The 19,588-nt window shown below is 36.0% G+C and overlaps 1 protein-coding gene across 7 annotated transcripts in view; it reads left to right on the top strand.

Annotated features, from left to right (window-relative positions):
• TRAK2 (trafficking kinesin protein 2) overlaps nt 1-19,588 on the top strand; it is a 65,349-nt gene that overhangs the window by 12,563 nt on the left and 33,198 nt on the right. For 2 of the 7 annotated variants that reach the window (XM_042949703.1, XM_042949702.1), the window contains exons 2-3: nt 16,086-16,375; nt 19,268-19,300. In XM_042949703.1, coding sequence (XP_042805637.1) covers nt 16,285-16,375; nt 19,268-19,300 — 124 coding nt within the window. In that variant the 5' untranslated portion in view covers nt 16,086-16,284. Of the gene's footprint in view, nt 1-6,425; nt 6,522-12,461; nt 12,503-16,085; nt 16,376-19,257; nt 19,301-19,588 lie in introns of those variants that run through there. The other 5 variants (XM_042949701.1, XM_042949700.1, XM_042949705.1 and 2 more) reach the window with 5 other exon arrangements.

Here is a 19,588-nt window from a genome sequence, read left to right as displayed (position 1 = left end):
GAGGGGCTTGATAAAATCCTAAAGAACAGGGGCTACTAGCTATTAGTAAGGCATGTAGCGAAAGACGGTTCTGAAATTTTCTCAGCTGCCTACTTACTGTGCCTGTCAGGCTCAGAATCTCATTGTCTCCTGAGTGGCAGATAATAGCCATAGCTCAAAAAATTTACCTGAACTTCATTGGCAAACCAGAGTCATCCATTGCGTGTCAGTTCTCCCTCAAAAGATAACCTTATTTTGAAGTCCTAGAGTTAATTGTGGCAACTGGTTTGGAAAATAATGACTAATATCTAAACCACAATGTAATTTGAACATCTCCTTGCTTAGCAGAATTACATTACTGAAAAAGTTATATGTCTTAGATATGTAGAATTCTAGAAATCATTCTAGAAATATATATGTTTATAAATATGTTTATAATATTCTGTTCTGACCACTCCCATTTTAAGTTACACCCTGTTCCTGGTCATATAAGATTGCATGTCCTGGTGCCACTGATTACTTTGTTGATCTGAAGAACTGTAGTACCTACAGTTTTTTCTTTTGGCATCTTTTGGAAACGGCTACCTTATTATAAGTTTAAAATAACTGAAGGATTTAGGATCATCTTAAGTCACCAAGAGCAAGTTTACATTTGATTGTTAGAGGAGACAAAGAGAAATGAAGACACAGGTTTCTACCTCTTATTGAATTAATTCTGTTTTTAAAATTTGTATTTACCTTACTGCTATGCTAAAGTGGTGTTTAAGGGGTCTTCTTAGCTATTTTTTTTTGAAGATAAGTCCTGAAGAGCAGATTATACAATAATACTCTTAAGTCTGCCAGCATGATTACATCTGTTCAGTTCATTTCTTAATCTTCTGTGAACTGTTTGTAGGTTTTCAGGTGATGATATCTCTTGATTTAATCTATAGCTTAAATATTGCCAATCAACATTGAAAGAAAATACTTTCTGATTTGTTGGGTAAGGATGTATTTGGTTCTAGAAATATAGTATATATACTTTTGTGGTATAGTACCAATGGAATCTGGAACCTGTTGTATAAAATGTCTCTGCTCGAGGTGTTTCCCCCATTTTTGGTTAAGAGAACAGAAATCCCAAATTCTATGCCATTTACTCTGCATTACTCATTTTTGAATCAAAAATCATGATTTGAATCACGATTTGAATCAAAAGGACACAAATTTCTGTTAAAAAAAGACTTTAAAATATTATAGGTATGATGATTTTATTAAAATCCCAGAATATAAATTCTTGACACCAACTGCTCTTGTAAATAAATATTTTACTTTATTTTATTTTATTTTATTTTATTTTATTTTATTTTATTTTATTTATTATTTTGGGGGGCTATAAAAGTTTATTTCAGGAACATGTATTTCCTTTTTTTCTTTTTCAAATTTTTATTTAAATTCTAGTTAGCTAACATGCAGTACAATATTGGTTTCAGGAGTAAAATTCAGTGATTCATCACTTACATACAACACCCAGTGCTCATCATACCAAGTGTCCTCCTTAATATCCATCACCCATCTTGCCATACCCTACCCACCCTGCTCCATCAACCTTCAGTTTGTTCTCTGTCTTTAAGAGTCTCTCATGGTTTGTTTCCCTCTCTCTTTTTATCTCCCCTCCCATATGTTCATCTGTTTTGTTTCTTAAATTCCACACATGAATAAAATTATGGTATTTGCCTCTCTGACTGTAGCATAATACACTCTAGCTCCATCCACATTGTTGCAAATGGCAAGGTTTCATTTTTTTGATGTTTGAGTAATGTTCCATTACACACACACACACACACACACACACACACACACACACACCACCTCTTCTTTAGCCATTCATCATTCGATGGACATTTGAGCTCTCTCCATAGCTTGGCCATTGTTGATTATGCTGCTGTAAACATCAGGGTTCATGTACCCCTTTGAATCTGTATTTTTGTATCCTTTGGGTAAATACCTAATGTAATTGCTGGATCCTAGGGTAGTTCTATTTTTAACTTTTTGAGGGCCCTCCATACTGTTCACCAGAGTAGCTGCACCAGTTTAGATTCCCACCAGGAGTGTAAGAGGTTTCCCTTTTCCCCTCACCCTTGCAAACCCCTGTTGTTTCTTGTGTTGTGAACAAATATTTTAATGTATCTATAACCCAAATGTCAGCTGAGTGTCCAGACAGACCCTTTAAAAGCTAAATAGTTGTCTTGAACCTTCAATTTCATGTTATGGGGAAGCAAAACCCTCCCTAAGATATCTGCAAATTCCTGGTGTTCTTGTGGCCTCTGAGCTACTGCCATCTGGCTTCTGTCTCCCTCTCCAGAGGAAGAAAAAACAGTTATTTCCCTAATCTTATGTAGAGCATCTTAGCCTTTCTTTTGATGTTGCAAGGCCTCACCTTCCACAAGTGGCTTTTCCATGTATTTTTCCCAAACAAAAGCCATTTGTTTCCTAAGAGGAGCTCTGCTATCATATGGTAAGATGATGAAATGTGTACCTTATTAGGTGTAATGTGATAATAATAACCCTTTTAGTAAATCTTATTTTCTCCATTTATCAAACTTTTAAATAATTATTTTTTTAAATATAAGTTTATTTTTGAGAGAGAGAGAGAGAGAGAGAGAGCGAACAGGGGAGGGGCAGAGAGAGGGAGAGAATCCCAAGCAGGCTCTACACTGTCAGTGCAGAGCCTGATGCAGGGCCCAATCCCATGAACCACGAGATCATGACCTGAGCTGAAATTGTGAGTCAGACACTTAACCAATGGAGCCACCCAGGGGTCCCAAACTTTTAAATATTTAACTAATTCATACTAAACTCAGTCTCCACACCTTAGAAATTATAAGAAAACCCTGTCTTGAAAAAGCTTTTGCAATATTGGAATTGGATATATTGTCTAACATTGTGTAGCTCTTTGCCAGATCAGACAGAGAAAATAGTGCTCTCTTGAAAGGACATAGGATTTCAGATAGAGTTTGAAGAGACATGATTATAATTATATGAGAAGTAGTCTGCCTTCTGAAAGAACAGTAGGGCTTCCTTGGGTTTTAAATTTTTTCCCTTTTATCTCCTACCTTGCTCCAAGTTTCCCTCACTTTCTAACCCACAGGCAAGCATTTTAATGTGTTTATAAGTTTAATGCAGAAAAAAATTAATTTATTGTGTAAATGTCATTATGGTATATCTCTAATTTTGTTTCTTTCTTTTTTTTTTTTTAAATGTAATTTATATTTTAGAGAGAGAATGCAAGCAGGAGAAGGGCAGAGAGAGAGGGAGAGAGAATCCAAAGCAGGCTCTGCATTGTCAGTACAGAGCCCAGTGTGGGGCTCAATCTCACGAACCATGAGATTATGACCTGAGCTGAAACCAAGAGTTGGTCGCTTAATGGACTGAGCAACCCAGGCACCCCGGGCTTGCTTTATTCACTCGGCACTATATTTCTAGTGCTATGTTGCTCCATGTGTGTATCGCCCATATTTTACCTATGTACTGTCCATGGAGTAGGCCTTCGCCTTACTTTCACTAACAGCAAAATGGAAGACAATCTTGTATGTGTCTCTTTATAGGCTGATATGAGAATTTCTTTGAGGCAGGTAATTACCAGGAACAAAATTGCTGGATGGTAGAGTATGTATGTATTTAATTTGACTACATAGTTTCTGTTGGTTTCTTTGAATGGCTGTACTCCCACCGTGCATTCCCACCATGAGCATTTTATTCAGGGAAATTTTTATAAGAGTTTCCCTAACACTAGTAGTTAGTAACAAGAAAGGATTACCTTAGGTAAGAGTAATTGTTAGAACTCCTGAAGTTTTGCTAGGTGGCAGTTCCAGGTGAGATACATAGCCATGCTTTTTATAAGAGCATGTACTTTTTGAGAATAGAGCTGTCAACAATGTAGAAGGGTAGGAATTGATCTGAATTCTATATCTTCTACATCCAGATGACCAGGTATCATGAAATGGTATTGTTTGTATTTTATAATTCTACCTCCCCATCAATTTAACTTCTAAATTATATTTAACATATAAATAATTCTTAGTGTGTATCAAGTACAATATAACATTGGATTGTGAGTAACTTGTTCTACTAATGTTCCATAAGACTAGCAAACATTTCTAATAAATTTTAACTTGATAAACAAGCAATGTCTTGCAATATGAGAAGTATGTGATGCTGAACATCACATGATCACAACTGAACCAATGGTTCTTGAAATTCACTTTGATTTTTGAGTGCTTTGGATTACAAGCATGTTTCTGGAACCAATTATGCTTGCAAACCCAAGTTTGTTAACATATGCTTTAATAAATATTAACTCATTTAATCCACATAACAACTCAATAAGATAGGTACTGTTATTGTCCCAGTTTTATAAATGAGGAAACTGAGGCATAGAGGAATTAAGTTATCTAAGTATAGATTCAGTTTTAATAAGAATCTATAAAAATAAATGGGTTATGTAGTATATGTTATTTCATAGTCCGTTAGAAATATAAAGGTGCTGTTTAACTTTTGAATACCAACGTATGTAATTCATCCTAAGGCCAATTAGGAAAGGGAAACACGTCTACTAACATGTTTAATATTATACTTCTCAGAATTTGAAAATAATATCTGACGATAGCAATAACATTTATTAGATGCCATAATTGGTACTCCAACACATTGGATGTGTGAATTTTCCAGATGGGTAAACTTTAATTATTTAAGCATCATAAAATATTATCTTTTAATGCTTTCTTTTAAATCCTGTTTTTATGACTTGTTAAAGAGTATGTTTGGAAGCATGATTTAACATTTTCCTCATGATTGGTTTCATATTTTGATGACTGTCATTGTACTTTGATGAGCTATTGTGATTAGCTATGAGGATGAGGATATAGATGTGAAATATGAAACAAAATGGCTCTGATAATGACTAGACCTTGCTTTCTTGAAAAAGCCCCTACTATTTTTTTGCTTTTGGATCATTTGCCTAACTTTATAAAAGGTAAAGTATGCAGTGTGCAACCACAGTTGTATAGTGTGGCTGCTCTTCTGTAAAATTGATCATTGACTCACAAGTGGTTCCTTGTCTAGGAAACCTTCAGTGTTGCTGTGGTGGTTTTAGCTCTTAGTGATTTAAAGACCTTGATGAATCACAGATACTTATGAGCAGTTACCCATTCACTATTCATTATTCACTATTCACTATTTGTTGAGGAAAGTACAGAGAAATAGTATTCCTTTCCACTTCAGTAGTTTGGGCTAGCTTACTTCAAAGAATGTAAATTCATTATCTTTTGCAAACAAGATATCAGGCTCAAGTTTCCTTCACACCTTTAATATTTGGCTTGAAATGAAATGCCAAGCATGAGTAACATCTCAAATTACATGTCTAAATGTACAGGACAGAAAACCCTGTTCTTGCATGGTAGATTTACTTTCTTCTACATTTTTTAGACACAAACTCATCTGTTTAAAATGTATAATTCAAGAACTTTCTGGCTAGAGACAGAGTATGCCCCAGAGCAGATTCAGTTCTGCTGATCACCAACAGATGGTCATTTCAACTCAGCCATTATTGTTATTTTTAGCATGTTTGTTTTATATAGATACTTTTGAGGTATCTCAAAAGTAGATACAAACTCCATTTTGTCCCTAAAAGCAGTGCTAGTGGTAGATTGATGGACACAAAAGTAGAAATGGTGTAAAAAAAATTGAAAGTGCAAAAATTACACATATTAAACATATGATTAGACAATAAGAATGATTCCGAAAGACAATTCCATGAAAAAAGATGGACCTGTGCTATTGACAGCAAAAGATGAAGAAATGTGAATGTTTGAAATGGTTTTGCATTAAAAAAAATTTTTTTTTTTTTGAAATGGGGTGCCTGGGTGGCTCAGTCAGTTAAGCATCTGACTTCAGCTCAGGTCATGACCTCATGGTTTGTGGGTTCAAGCCCTGCATCAGGCTCTGTGCTGACAGCTCAGAGCCTGGAGCCTGCTTTGGATTCTGTGTCTCCCTCTCTCTCTGCCCCTCCCCTGCTCATGCTCTCTCTCTCTCTCTCTCTCTCTCTCTCTTTTAAAAATAAACATTAAAAAAAATTAGAAATTGTTTTGGCAGAGGATGATTGTTAAAGTGGGATACCTTTTTAGTTATTTATTCAAAGATTAATTCATTTAAAGTTAGGAATTTAAGAATTTAAAGGCTAAGCATGGTGAATGCAAGTGCTTCTGTGGAAACTTATCAGAAACCACAGATGGCACCATGGGTTTTTCCTTATCTGCAGGTGAAGCTCTGGTGCAGATTCCTTAGCTGCCAGAAGTTCCCTCCCTTCTGCTGTTGGTAGAGATTGTGGCGGGGGTTTGTCTGCCTCAGCAAATATTTATTGTAAACAAAACAGAGAACTTTTTTAAAAATGCCCAAAATGTATCATATCAGGTAGAAAGGAATGCAGAGCCCATAAACCTGAATCTCACTCATGGTTTTGGACTTTAAACCAATGGATTTAACAGCCTTTGGAATCCAACCTGTTTGTAAGTAGAGCTGCCTCTGTATATTTCATATTCTGAAAATCCTACTGATCTTTAAATCTAAGAAAGATCTCTAAAAAGGGGGGGGGGGATACAAAAAAAAAGAGATGATACCAAAAAAGGGGGGATACAAAATATTTGCTGGGCACAATTCCGGTTTCCTGAGGGTGAACTTTACAACTGCTGGTAGAATAGCTATGCTGAATATAGCCGATTGTAATATACTGGGGCACATCAGTCCAGCTAGACGTGATGTTGACGTGTGGTCTCTGCCTTTGTGAGGTCTGCTACTCACTCTTCAGGTTGGATTGTGGTGGTGACACCCCACCCCTTTTTTCAACTGTTATACTAAAGCAATCATACTGTCTTTTTTGTGGTTTAATACCAGGTTTTAAAATTAATGGGTTTTTTGGTAAATCTTACCTTTGATGTAGCTGGACAACATTAAAATTAGTGCATATCTGCATCAAAAATCTATTTAATGTATAAATATAGTAAATTTATTTTATTTTTTAAATTATACAGGTTATCTTTAGACTGGATTAGGGTTGTTGCTGCCTAAAAGAGCTCCTGCTGATGGTGATTGGCACTCTTCCCATTTCTCCATGCAAATAAGCAGACGACATGTACTCTAAATTAATCCCCGAAGTATTATTTGTATAGTAAAGTTTTAAAGTGTATTTCTAATTTAAGTATTTGTTAAATCTTTTTTTTTTTTTTTTTAATGTTTAGTTTGAGGGTGGGAAGGAGCAGAGAGAAAGGGAGAGAAAGAATCCCATGCAGGCTCCTCACTGTCAGCATGGAGCCTGATTTAGGGCTTGATATCACAGTTCCTGAGATCATGACCTGAGCCAAATTCAAGAGTCGGATGCTTAACTGACTAAGCCACCCAATAGCCCCTATGTGTTTGTTAAATCTTTTGTTTACTTTAATTGTAGGCTCTGTGCTTTTGTTGAGATGAGGTTTCTCTGAATTGTTTTAGTCTTTTCTGTAAGCCTATTTTGACCAGCATATCCTGTTTTAAGGAAGTAGCAAGATTTTTTTTAAGGCACAGAACCTATATTTAGGCACAGACTGTTGACCATTTAGTTTCCATGGCTAGGCTAAACTAAGTCATTAGCCATGATGTGTTCTTCCAATAATATCTCTATCAATGACATGTTTTGGTTGTTCTTCTTAAGTCGTATTCTTGTTTAAGTAAGTCACTTGGCTATTTTACTTTATTTTCTCCTAGATGTGCATGATTTATAAAGGTTGGATTCTTGTTAAATAATGCATGTTTGGTTGATCAGAGAAAAGCATTGAAGTTGTTCCTGAAAAGAGTGAATAAAAATGGAGCATAAAAAATAGTTTGTGCTCAAGGAGATACTAAGAATATGTTGTACGAACGAGGAAGGGCACTGAAAATGTGTTGTTTGTGCTTGCCAGAGTTTGCCAGCAGTTTCTACTACATTTAGAACTCTGATTCTGCAGTCTTTCTTAGAAAGGAAAATGATAAATGTCACTAAACTGACATCACTTGTTAGAGGGCAGGCAGTAAATGGGATTTCTTATGTTAAGAGAAAAATGCCATAAAGTGTCACAAGTACAGTTTACATTGTTCCCAACTTTGTGTAAGGCACAATAACAATAATATTATTAATGATACTAAAGTAATACCATTTAGTAATGATAGAAATAGTAACTAATATTTGCATAGAATTTACTCTATTCTAAAGCATTGTTCTATTACATGTATTAACTTGTGTAATTCCCTCAACCGATTCTCTGAGGTGGGTGTTAATACTATCCTCTCCTAACTCACTTAATCCCCATAGCCACCAAATAAATAGAGCCTGTTATTAGGTCCATTTTTAGATGAAAAAAATGAGATGAAGTAATTTGTCCAAGGTCGTACAACTAGTAAGTGGTGGAACTGGTGTTCAAATATAAGCAGCCTAGGTCCAGAATCCATGTTCTTAACCACTGTCAGTAGGCTGGATAATGGCTGTCAAAGAGACCCAGATCCTAATACTCTGGAACCTGTGAATATTACCTTATATGGCATAAGGGATTTTGCAGAAGGGACTAAATTAAAGATTTTGAGATGGGGAGGTTATCCTGGATTTTCTAGTTGGGTCCTAAATGTAATCATAGGTGTCCATATTTATACAAGGGAGGTAGAGAGTGATTTGATGAAGGTTTTGTAGCAGTAGAAGCAGAGAGATTTGAAGATGCTTTGCTACTACTGGCTCTGAAGGTGGAGGAAAGTGTCCTGAGCCAAGGAATGCAGACTTAGAAGCTAGAAAAGACAAGGAAATGGATTCTTCCCTAGAGCCCTCAGAAGAAGCACAGACCTTCCAATACCTTGGTTTTGGCCCATTGAAACCACTTCATCCTTTGATGTCCAGAACTGTAAGATAACAAACTGGTGTCGTTTCAAGCCACTAAATTTTTGGTAATTTGTTGCAGCAGCAGTAGGAAACCAATATAGCTTCTATGCTATGAATAAAGGTACTAGTTATAGTTAAGACTTTTATTGTAACATCCCTTCCCCAGAATCCTTGAAGGAATGAACTTCAGTAAAAATCTTCTTCAGTTGTCCTGCTTTATAAGGCACCCGTCACTTTATTGCTCAGTCCTTTTCTCTTTATATATGAAGATTATTCAATCGTTAGACTATAGAGTAGTCTAAACAGGGTAGCTATTCTGAGCTCAGAGTTGGCTGTTGAGCCAGAAATTTAAGAAATACTAGGCAGAAGACATCATCTTTTCTTTAGGCCCAAACAAAAGAAGCTGAAGGGAATGAGCATTTTAGTGTCTACTGTATGTCAGGTACCAAACTAGGAATTTCTATTTTTTATGTAGTTCTCATACCTGACCCTCCCTATAAAACCTTGACAATGAGGAACTGTTGAATAATGTGCTCAGGGTCAGAAGACCAGTAAATAAGATAAAAATTCAGGTTTGTCTGATGCCAAGGTGCATACATTGTTTTATGCTCAGCATTGCTACTCCAAACTAATCCTACTGAGGCACTCAGATCTAGACTAGGGCACATCCAAAGGGTTTATTTACTTAGCTCTAAAGAGTCATCGGAAAGAACATATCATTTCCAGATCATCTCTGACCTGGTACACAGTCTTCTGGTTAGGCAGGTTCCTGGATTGCCCTGGAAGTCTAGATTCTTCCTGCACGACTCTGAAGATGGACTTAGTTCTGTATTCAACTTGGTATTCTTTATTCTTATATAGAAGAGTTAAGGCTAAACAATTAACACCACCTCCAAAACTAATTAAAAAGCAATCCTCCAGAGCAAAGATCTGGAGTCCATAGTTGAACTTTATACACAGTTTTTTTGTGACTGTGTTTCTATGTGATACATGTAAATATAAAAAACAGAAAAAGTAAGAATGCTATAATAAGAGTAAACTACCTAGTAGGTAAGAGTGGCAGGCAGAAGGTCCCAAGGTTATCATTAGATTTTCACAATGGTCTTTGATTAAAATATGTTTAAGAACCATAGTTCTGTTTAAAAACCAATTTGGCCCAGTATGAGAGGCACTTGGCTTCTATTCTCTCCTTTTTCATCTCCCTCCTGCTCCCTCTCTTTCTTCCTTTTTTATCTTCCTTTCCTCTCTACTTCTTTCTTCACATGCAAATTTATAACTTACTACTTTTTAAAAAATGCTTTCTTATATATTGAAATAACTTTAAATACACTTGTAAGTGTAGGAAATAAAAGTCTATTCTTTACTGAAATTCTTCAGGAAGTAGTGATCTAATTATAAGTATCTAAATGTAGGGTGGAACCCTGTTTAAGAAGTTGATCTAGGAAATCATTGATTTAGACAGATGATTATTTAATACCTGAATTATTTTACTACTAGACTGGGAGTTGGCAAACTTTTTCTGTAAAGGGTGACTTATAAGGTCTCTGTCACAATTACTAAGCTCTCCCACTGAGGCATGAAAGCCCAATCACTTATCATTAAGTGAGTGTGGCTGTGTTCCAGTAAAACTTCATTTATGACACTGAAATTTGAATTACATATAATTGTCACACATTTTGAATCATTTTAACTTTGATTTTTTTCAACTATTTAAAAATGCAAAAACTATTCTTTAAAAAAAATTTTTTTAAGGTTTATTTATTATTGAGAGACAGACACAGAGTGTGAGCAGGGGAGGGGTAGAGAGAGGGGGAGACACAGAATCCGAAGTAGGCTCCAGGCTCTGAGCTGTCAGCACAGAGCCCGACATGGGGCTCAAACTCACAAACTGTGAGATCATGACCTGAGCCGAAGTCGGTCGCCCAATCAACTGAGCCACCCAGGCGTCCCAAAAATGTAAAAACTATTCTTATCTCAGGGGCAGGCCAAATTCATCTTTCAGGCAATAGTTTGCTTACCCTGCACTAGATAGCCTATTATACACTAGCATGCTTATTCTTATATTTGCATTACCATTCTATTTTTAAAAATACATTGCCGGGTTAATAATCTATAAATTTGGGTCTCTGGAGTATTATAATTTAAAAGACCTTGGTAAAGATTATATGTAACATAAAGACTTAAAGTTTTTGTTTGCCTACTGACGAATCATTATCCCCTCCCCCACTTCTTTGTTGGCAGAACCCCTAATTAAGATTTTGTTCAAATACCTGATGGTCATATATTTCAGAGTTTGCTTTCTTCTTCCTCCCAGTTTCAGGGTATGGGAGTGGGCAAATCTTTATTGGTTTGATCCAATTTTCATTCCTTTTCCTTTGTGGTGATTGATTTAGGAATGGCAATTTGGACAATAAGGTACATGGGGAAGAATTCAATTGCATACAATAGACTGATCTTGCATATGAAAATGAATTTTTGACAGCTGGAGTTGAAATCAAAATACCTAAAGAAATACTTTTGAATTTTACTTCATTTTGCACTGGCCACTGCAGATTGCTGTCTTAAGTTTTTTTATTTTTTTGTTTTTGATTTTTTTAAGTCAAGTTAGTTAACATACAGTGTAGTATTGGTTTCAGGAGTAGAACCCATTGATTCATGACTTTCATGTAACACTCAGTGCTCATCCCAACAAGTGTCCTCCTTAATGCCCTTCACCCCTTCGGCCCATCCCCCTGCCCACCTCCCCTTCAGCAACCCTCGGTTCATTCTCTATATTTAAGAGTCTATTATGGTTTGCCTCCCTCTCTGTTTTTATCTTATTTGTCCTTCCTTTCCCCTGTGTTCATCTGTTGTGTTTCTTAAATTCCACATATGAGTGATCTTCTGATATTTGTCATTCTCTGACTTCTTTCACTTATCATAATTGCCTCCAGTTCCATCCATGTTGTTGCAAGTGGCAAGACTTCATTCTTTTTGATCACTGAATAATATTCCATTATATATGTATACCACATCTTCTTTAAAAATTTTTTTAATGTTTACTTGTTTTTGAGGGAGAGAGAGAGCACAAGTGAGGGGGTGGGTAGAGAGAGAGAGAGGGAGACACAGAATCTGAAGCAGGCTCCAGGCTCTGAGCTGTCAACACAGAGCCTGATGCGAGGCTCAAACTCACAGACCACGAGTCATGACCTGAGTTGAAGTCAGAGGCTTGACTGACTGAGCCACCCAGGTACCCCAACCATATTTTCTTTATCCATTCATCAGTCAATGGACATTTGGGCTCTTTACATAATTTGGCTTTGGGGATAGCACTGCTATAAACATTAGGGTGCATGTGCCCCTTCAAATCATCATTTTTGTATCCTTTGTATAAATAACCTAGTAGTGCAATTGCTGGGTCGTAAGGTAGTTATATTTTTAACTTTTGGGGGAACCTTCATACTGTTCTCCAGAGTGACTGCACCTGTTGGAGACAAGGGAAACAAAAGCAAAAAATGAGCTATTGGGACCTCATCAAGATAAAAAGCTTCTGCACAGCGAAGGAAACAACAAAACTAAAAGGCAACCAATGGACTGGGAGAGGATATTTGCAAATGACATATCAGATAAAGGGTTAGTATCTAAAATCTATAAAGAACTTATCCAAACTCAACACCCAGAAAACAAATAATCCAGTGAAGAAATGGCCAGAAGACATGAATAGACATTTTTCCAAAGAAGACATCCAGATGGCTAACAGACACATTAAAAGATGCTCAACATCACTCATCATCAGGGAAATACAAATCAAAACCACAATGAAGTACCATCTCACACCTGTCAGAATAGCTAAAATGAACAAATCTGGAAACAATAGATGTTGACGAGGATGCGGAGAAAAGGAAACACTTTTACACTGTTGGTGGGAATTAAGTTTTTATTTATATTCCAGTTAACATACAGTGTAATATTAGTTTCAGGTGTATAATATAGGGATTCAGCATTTCCATAAAACACCCAATGCTCATCACTAGTGTACTCCTTACTCCCATTACCTATTTAACACATCCCCCCCACCCACCTCCAGTCTGGTAACCATCAGTTTGTTCTCTGTAGTTAAGAGTCTGTTTCTTGGTTTGTCTCTCCCTTTTTTCCTTTGCTCGTTTGTTTTGTTTATTAAATTCCACATATGAATGAAACCATACGGTATTTGTCTTTCTCTGACTTATTTCACTTAGCATAATACTTTGTAGTTCCATCCATGTTGCAAATGGCAAGATTTCATTCTTTTTTATGGCTGAGTAATATTCCAGTGTGTGTGTGTGTGTGTGTGTGTGTGTGTGTGTGTGTGTGTGTACATACCGCATCTTCTTTATCCATTCATCAGTTGATGGACACAGGCTGTTACCGTAATTTGGCTATTATAAATAATGTTGCTGTAAACATCAGGATGCATGTATCCATTTGAATTAGTCTTTTTGTATTCTTTGGGTAGATACCTAGTAGTTGCTAAATCATAGTGTAGTTCTAATTTTAATTTTTTGAGGAGAATCCATATTGTTTTCCATACTGGCTGCACCAGTTTGCATTCCCACTAACGGTGCACAAGTGTTCATTTTTCTCCACATCCTCGCCAACACGTGTTGTTTTTTGTGTTTTATATTTTAGCCATTCTGATAAGTGTGAGGTGATATCTCATTGTAGTTTTGATTTGTATTTCCCTGATGATGAGTGATGTTGAGCATCTTTTCATGTGTCTGTTAGCCATCTGTGTGTCTTCTTTGAAAAAATGTCTATTCATGTCTTCTGCCCATTTTTTTATTGGATTATTTGTATTTTGGGTGTTGAATTGTATAAGTTCTTTGTATATTTTGGATACTAATCCTTTATTAGATATGTTCTTTGCGAATATCTTCACCCATTCTGTAGGTTGCCTTTTAGTATAGAATTTTTAAATTTGTATTTATTAAAATTTTCTGAATTCAAATAGAAAAATTAAATTTTTATTATGTCAACAAAAAATTATAACTCCTTTTTTGGGAAGGAGTTGTTTATTCCATTATGTCTTTTTTTCCTTACACAATGTATTCTTCAAAAAAAAGGCAACCCTATGCCAATAATCACAGAAGTTTTCCAAATTTTACTGGTCCAGGTAAACCTTAAAGTCTGGGTGTTGGAAATCTTGGTCTGTACTCAGTAAACTCCATTCTTACTACCTCACTTCCTGACTCCTAGCAGCCTGGCTCTGGGCCTAACTTTGTGGCTGAACTGGTTTCTAGAAGGTTAACATTGATTCTATGGTCTCAGCACCCTCTTTTTAAACCAAATTTCCCCTTTGCCTTTTCTGTAATGTTTAATTCTGTTGCCTATTTCATCATTGAAACTCTTTTGCCTAGCATTTACTGAGAACGCTTCTGTATCTACCTCAATGACCATTTTTCAGTTTCTTTTAATGCCTTTATTTTGTTCCTGTTGTGACTCTTGTTTACAATGCCTGTAAATGGTATGCATGAGAATGAATTAGCCATAAATAGAAGCTGCAAGTTGCTAAGTAGAGACTATTTAGTAAAGACTGTCTTTTGACAGAAAGCTAGGCTTATAATCAGTATTAAATAGTTTCCCTAACTGATAACAGTTGTTTTTTTCAAGTACACACATATGTTTAATGCATTGCATTCCTTGGTATGTATCTTTATTAAACCACTTCTTTTTTATTGGACTTAAAAATTTTTTTTAATATTTATTTATTTATTTATTTATTTTTGAGAGAGACAGAGAGAGAGCGGGGAGGGGCAGAAAGAGAGAGAGAATCTCAAGCAGGCCAGATCTGAGCTGTCAGTGCAGAGCTCAATGCGGGGCTCGAACTCACAAACCGTGAGATCATGACCTGAGCCAAAATCAAGACTTGGATGCTTAACTTACTGAGCCACCCAGGTGCCCCTTAACCATTTCTTTATGGATATTTTCTTTCCATTTGTGTGCATATGCTTTTAAAAAAATAACCACATGTGCATTCTTGTGCCTACGTCTTGACACACTTTGTGAATATAACCACATTATAAATTCATAGTGGTAGAATTGTTGAATTGTAGTGTATGTGCACTTAAAAGTTTGGTATACATTGCCAAATAGCCTTTCTAAAAGTTTGTACCAGTTTGCACTTTTATCAACAGTATGAGTGCTGCTTTTTCCATGCCCTCTCCAACAATGAATATAATAAAACTTAATGTTTGCTTATCTAATGGGTGAAAAATGTTTACATTTTTATTTATTTTAGTTATAGTGAGGTTGAGCATATTTTATATTATTGGTTCTCAACTGGGAATGTTTTTGCCTACCAGGGGACATTTGGCAATGTTTGCAGACATTTTTGGTTGTTACAACTGAGAGAAGGTCTGGGGAGAGAATTCTGCTGGCATACTGCTAAACATCCTGCAATGCACATGACAAAGCATTATCCCCAGATACCAGTAGTGCCAGAGTTGAGAAACTATTTTATATTATTCCACTTCATCTCTTTTGTTGGTTTATTATCTGTAATTCTTGAGTTATTTTATTGGTTACTTTCAGGTTTATAGTATATAGCTTTAACTTATCACAGATTACCTTCAATAATGTTTTACCATTTCACGTACAATATAAAAGCCTTATAACAGTATATTTTCATTTTTCTCCTCCTGGCCTGTAATACTATAATACATTTTACTTCTACATATGCTATAGACTTCACAAAAATAATTATAATTATTATTAGTAGTAGTATTAGTATTATTTTAAACAGTTGAGTATCATTAAATTTTTTAAACGTTATTATAATTTATTATTAGATTGCACATATTTCAGGTTAATAATTTGATAACTTTTGGCATGTGTATATAATTGTGAAACCAACACCAAATGTCACAATAATGAACATATTCATCATCCCCAAAACTTTTCTCCTGCCCTTGGAAATCTGTCCCCCAACCCCAGGCAGCCACCGATCTGTTTTCTGTTGCTATAGATAGGCTCACATTTTTAGAATTTTCTGTTAATGAAATCATAAACAATATATTTTGTTTTTGTCTGACTTTCATCTGGCATAATTATTTTGATGTTTATCCATGTTGTATGTATCACTAGGAAAACATTTTTAATGACACAGATTCCAGGTAATTGAACTGTTATTAAAGAGCATGCTGAATTCTAAAGTCATTTGATGTGTTCTTTGTTTTAGGTCATGACTCGCCAGAGTATGATAATCACATGAGAGCACTCATTGCTGCAGATGTCATTTGACTCATCAGAAAAAATCTGTTTAAAAGAAAATATCTATGCGACCAGATCCATTTCATTTTTGAATGGCTTGATGGATTTCCTTTACTCTGATTCACACCAAAGCTGTCCTTATCAACCAAAGCAAGAAAGGATCCTGCATGAGTCAATCACAGAATGCCATTTTTACATCACCAACAGGTGAAGAAAACCTCATGAATAGCAATCACAGAGACTCAGAGAGTATCACTGGTGAGTCCAGTTTAATAAATATTGAAGTGCTGTTCCTTACAGGATAAAATGCAGATGCCTCAGTCTAGTATATAAGATCTACCATGATGGAACCCTGGCTTCGCTTTCCAGCCTGATCTCCTGAGAGATCCACTGAATTAATATTTCCTTCTCCTAGGCCCTTACTGAATTATCAAAATCTGCCTTGTGTCTTCTGTGTCATCTGTGTTGGATTCTTCTGTACCATGTGAGCCCTGGTCAGAAGGAACTGCATCATACTTACTCTCTTCCCATCTTGCCTTTCTATTCATATCTTCCTATCCCTACAAGGAAAGAGTTGCTTGCATTTATATACCTTGCAAGCACGTGACAACATTTAGGCACTTAAGAAGCTCTCAGGACATAAAGGTTATTCAAACATGGGTATGGGCCCATAAGCCCTTACCTGTAAGACCAAATCAAAACAACTCTGAATACTCAAAGTTTTTTCTAGACTTTGGTTCTTAAATTCATTGGTCCACAAAGCTTGTCTTGTGTAGCTGTTTCTAGATTTATCTCACTTAGCGTGAATATTTGCTTGCTGAATGTGTATTAATGTATTTAAATATGGGGTGCTGCTACAAAACCAGTTGGTGATGTTATATATCGTATAGTAGATGCTTAGCACTACCTTTCTAAAACTCCAAAAAATTCTGAAGTCCATCCAAACCCAAAGTTTTTTTCAAATTTTTATTCAGTTTTATTGTGATATCTCCCCTCTTCTGTAACTCCAATTGCATGTATGTTAGACTGCTTGATACTGTGACACAAATCACTGATGATCTGTTCATTTTCCCCCCAGTTTTTTTTTTTTTCTTAATGCTTCATTTTCGATTGTTTCCATTACTATGCCTTCAAGTCTACCTCTGTCCTTTTCATTTGGGGAATGTCTAATCTGTTAATGTTACCCAGTGAGTTTTTCAATTTAGACATTGTACTCTAGTTCTACTCGGGTTTTATAAAGATCGATATAACTTCTGTTTCTTTTCATCAGGTTTATGTTTTCCTTTTAAATCTTTGAGCATATTAGGGGCGCCTGGGTGGCTCAGTTGGTTGAGCGTCCGACTTCAGCTCAGCTCATGATCTCTCCGTCCGTGAGTTCAGGCCCCGCGTCAGGCTCTGTGCTGACAGCCAGAGCCTGGAGCCTGTTTCGGATTCTAGGTCTCCCTCTCTTTCTGCCCCTCCCCAGCCCATGCTCTGTCTGTCTCTGAAAAATGAATAGACCTTAAAAAAAAATTTAAATCTTTGAGCATATTAATAATTGCTGTTTTTAAATTGTTGTTTACTATTTTTATCATCTTTGTCATTACTGAGCCTATTTCTATTGATTCATTTTCCAACTGGTAATGGATTACAGTTTGCTTATTCTTTGCATATCTAGTAATTTTTGACCAAATACTGAATATTTTGAATGTTACATTGTTAGGTGTTTAGATTTTGTTGTCTTCCTTGGAAGAGTGTTAAAATTTGTTCTGGCATGTCCTTAAAGTTACATGCTGATAAAGTTGATCCTTTTGAGACCTGGCCTTTTTTTTTTTTTTTTTTTTATGAATATAATTTATTGTCAAATCACTTACATACAACACCCAGTGCTCATCCCAACAAGTGCCCTCCACCATGCCCATCACCCATTTTCCCTCTCCCCCACCCCCCCATCCACCCTTAATTTGTTCTCTGTATTTAAGAGTCTCTTGTGGTTTGTTGAGGCTTGTTTTTAATCTTTGTTATGTGGGTCTCTAGATCACACTTTAGATCATACTGTAATATGCTTTGTTCTAGCATTAATTTAATCCTACTACCAGTAGGTATGGCCTAAGATCTTTACTGATTATCCCACCTGTTCATAAGGGTTTTCTACAATGGCTAGATGAAATTCTGACCTCTTTTCGCCTTGTGTAGGAGAGTGACACAATGCAGATATGAAGATGTAGATGAAAATTTGAGTGTATGCGAGCAAACCAGTTTTGAGGCTCTTCAAGAGGAACAAGAGGAGTCCTTGATATGGACAATAGCACAATGTGGCTACAAAAAATTGGGCATATGGAAGGGACATTTGAAAGATAAAATGTTAGCAAGGGAATTGTTAAGACTGGATAATCAGAGAAAGATATCACATGATTTCACTCATATGTGGAATTTGAGAAACTTAACAGATGATCATAGGGGAAGGGTAGGAAAAAGAAAATAAAAACTGAGAGGGAGGCAAACCTTAAGAGACTCTTAAATACAGCAAACAAACTGAGGGTTTATGAGGGTAGGGAAAATGGATGATGGGCATTAAGGAGGGCACTTATTGGGATGAGCTCGGGTGTTATATGTGATGAATCACTGGAATCTACTCCTGAAGCCAAGACTAACACTGTATGTTAAATCAGAAAAAGAAAAGAGGATAAGCAGGAGAGTAGTAAATAGCACATTATTAGAAACACAGAAGCAAATAGGGGGAGCTAGTCAAGGATATTTAGCCTACTAAACCTTGATTGTATACTCATTTTATTTTAGAGGGGAGGGGAGAGGGACACAGAGAGAAAGAGAATCTTAAGCTCCATGCTCAGCATGGAGCCCCATGCGGGGTTCAGTCACATGACCGTGGGATCTTGACCTGAGCTAAAATCGAGTCGGATGCTTAACTGACTGAGCCACCCAGGTGACCCATGTGTACTCATTTTTAAAATTACCTCTTGCAAGTAGGGAATTGGTAACCTTAAATTTTCATTAGAATTCAATAATAATTAGAATTCATAAATAATTCATTAGAATTTCATTAGTACATATTAAAAGACAATTTCTAGGAAATAATGGCTCTATTAATGAATGCTAAATTTTGTTCTTCATTTCCATTATACCCCTGAATTGCCTACAAGCCGTTTTTAGGTCTGCATGTATTTATAGTCAACTTCTCTTCCTGTGAGTATTACACTATCTGTATGTGATATATTTATGGCAGGAAAAAATTGGATAATCGCATGGAATTTGTAGTAATAAAATTTGGTTGTATTTTTAAGGCTTTTAAAGAGATATGCTAAGGGTTGAGAGCTTCTTTAGAACCATATTTAAAGTTAAATGTACCTCATCTATGTGATAATATATCTCATCTTTGTGATTATGAAGTCACTGCTTGTCCTGGGTAAAGAGCGGTATGTGAATGGGGTATGTGATATTGTTAACTTCCTCATATTTGATTTATTAAACTGT

The sequence above is a fragment of the Panthera leo genome, chromosome C1, assembly GCF_018350215.1.
Source record: "Panthera leo isolate Ple1 chromosome C1, P.leo_Ple1_pat1.1, whole genome shotgun sequence".
Classification (NCBI taxonomy): domain Eukaryota; kingdom Metazoa; phylum Chordata; class Mammalia; order Carnivora; family Felidae; genus Panthera; species Panthera leo.
Note: the sequence above shows the minus strand (reverse complement) of the source record. Positions and strands in the feature narration are given on the sequence as shown.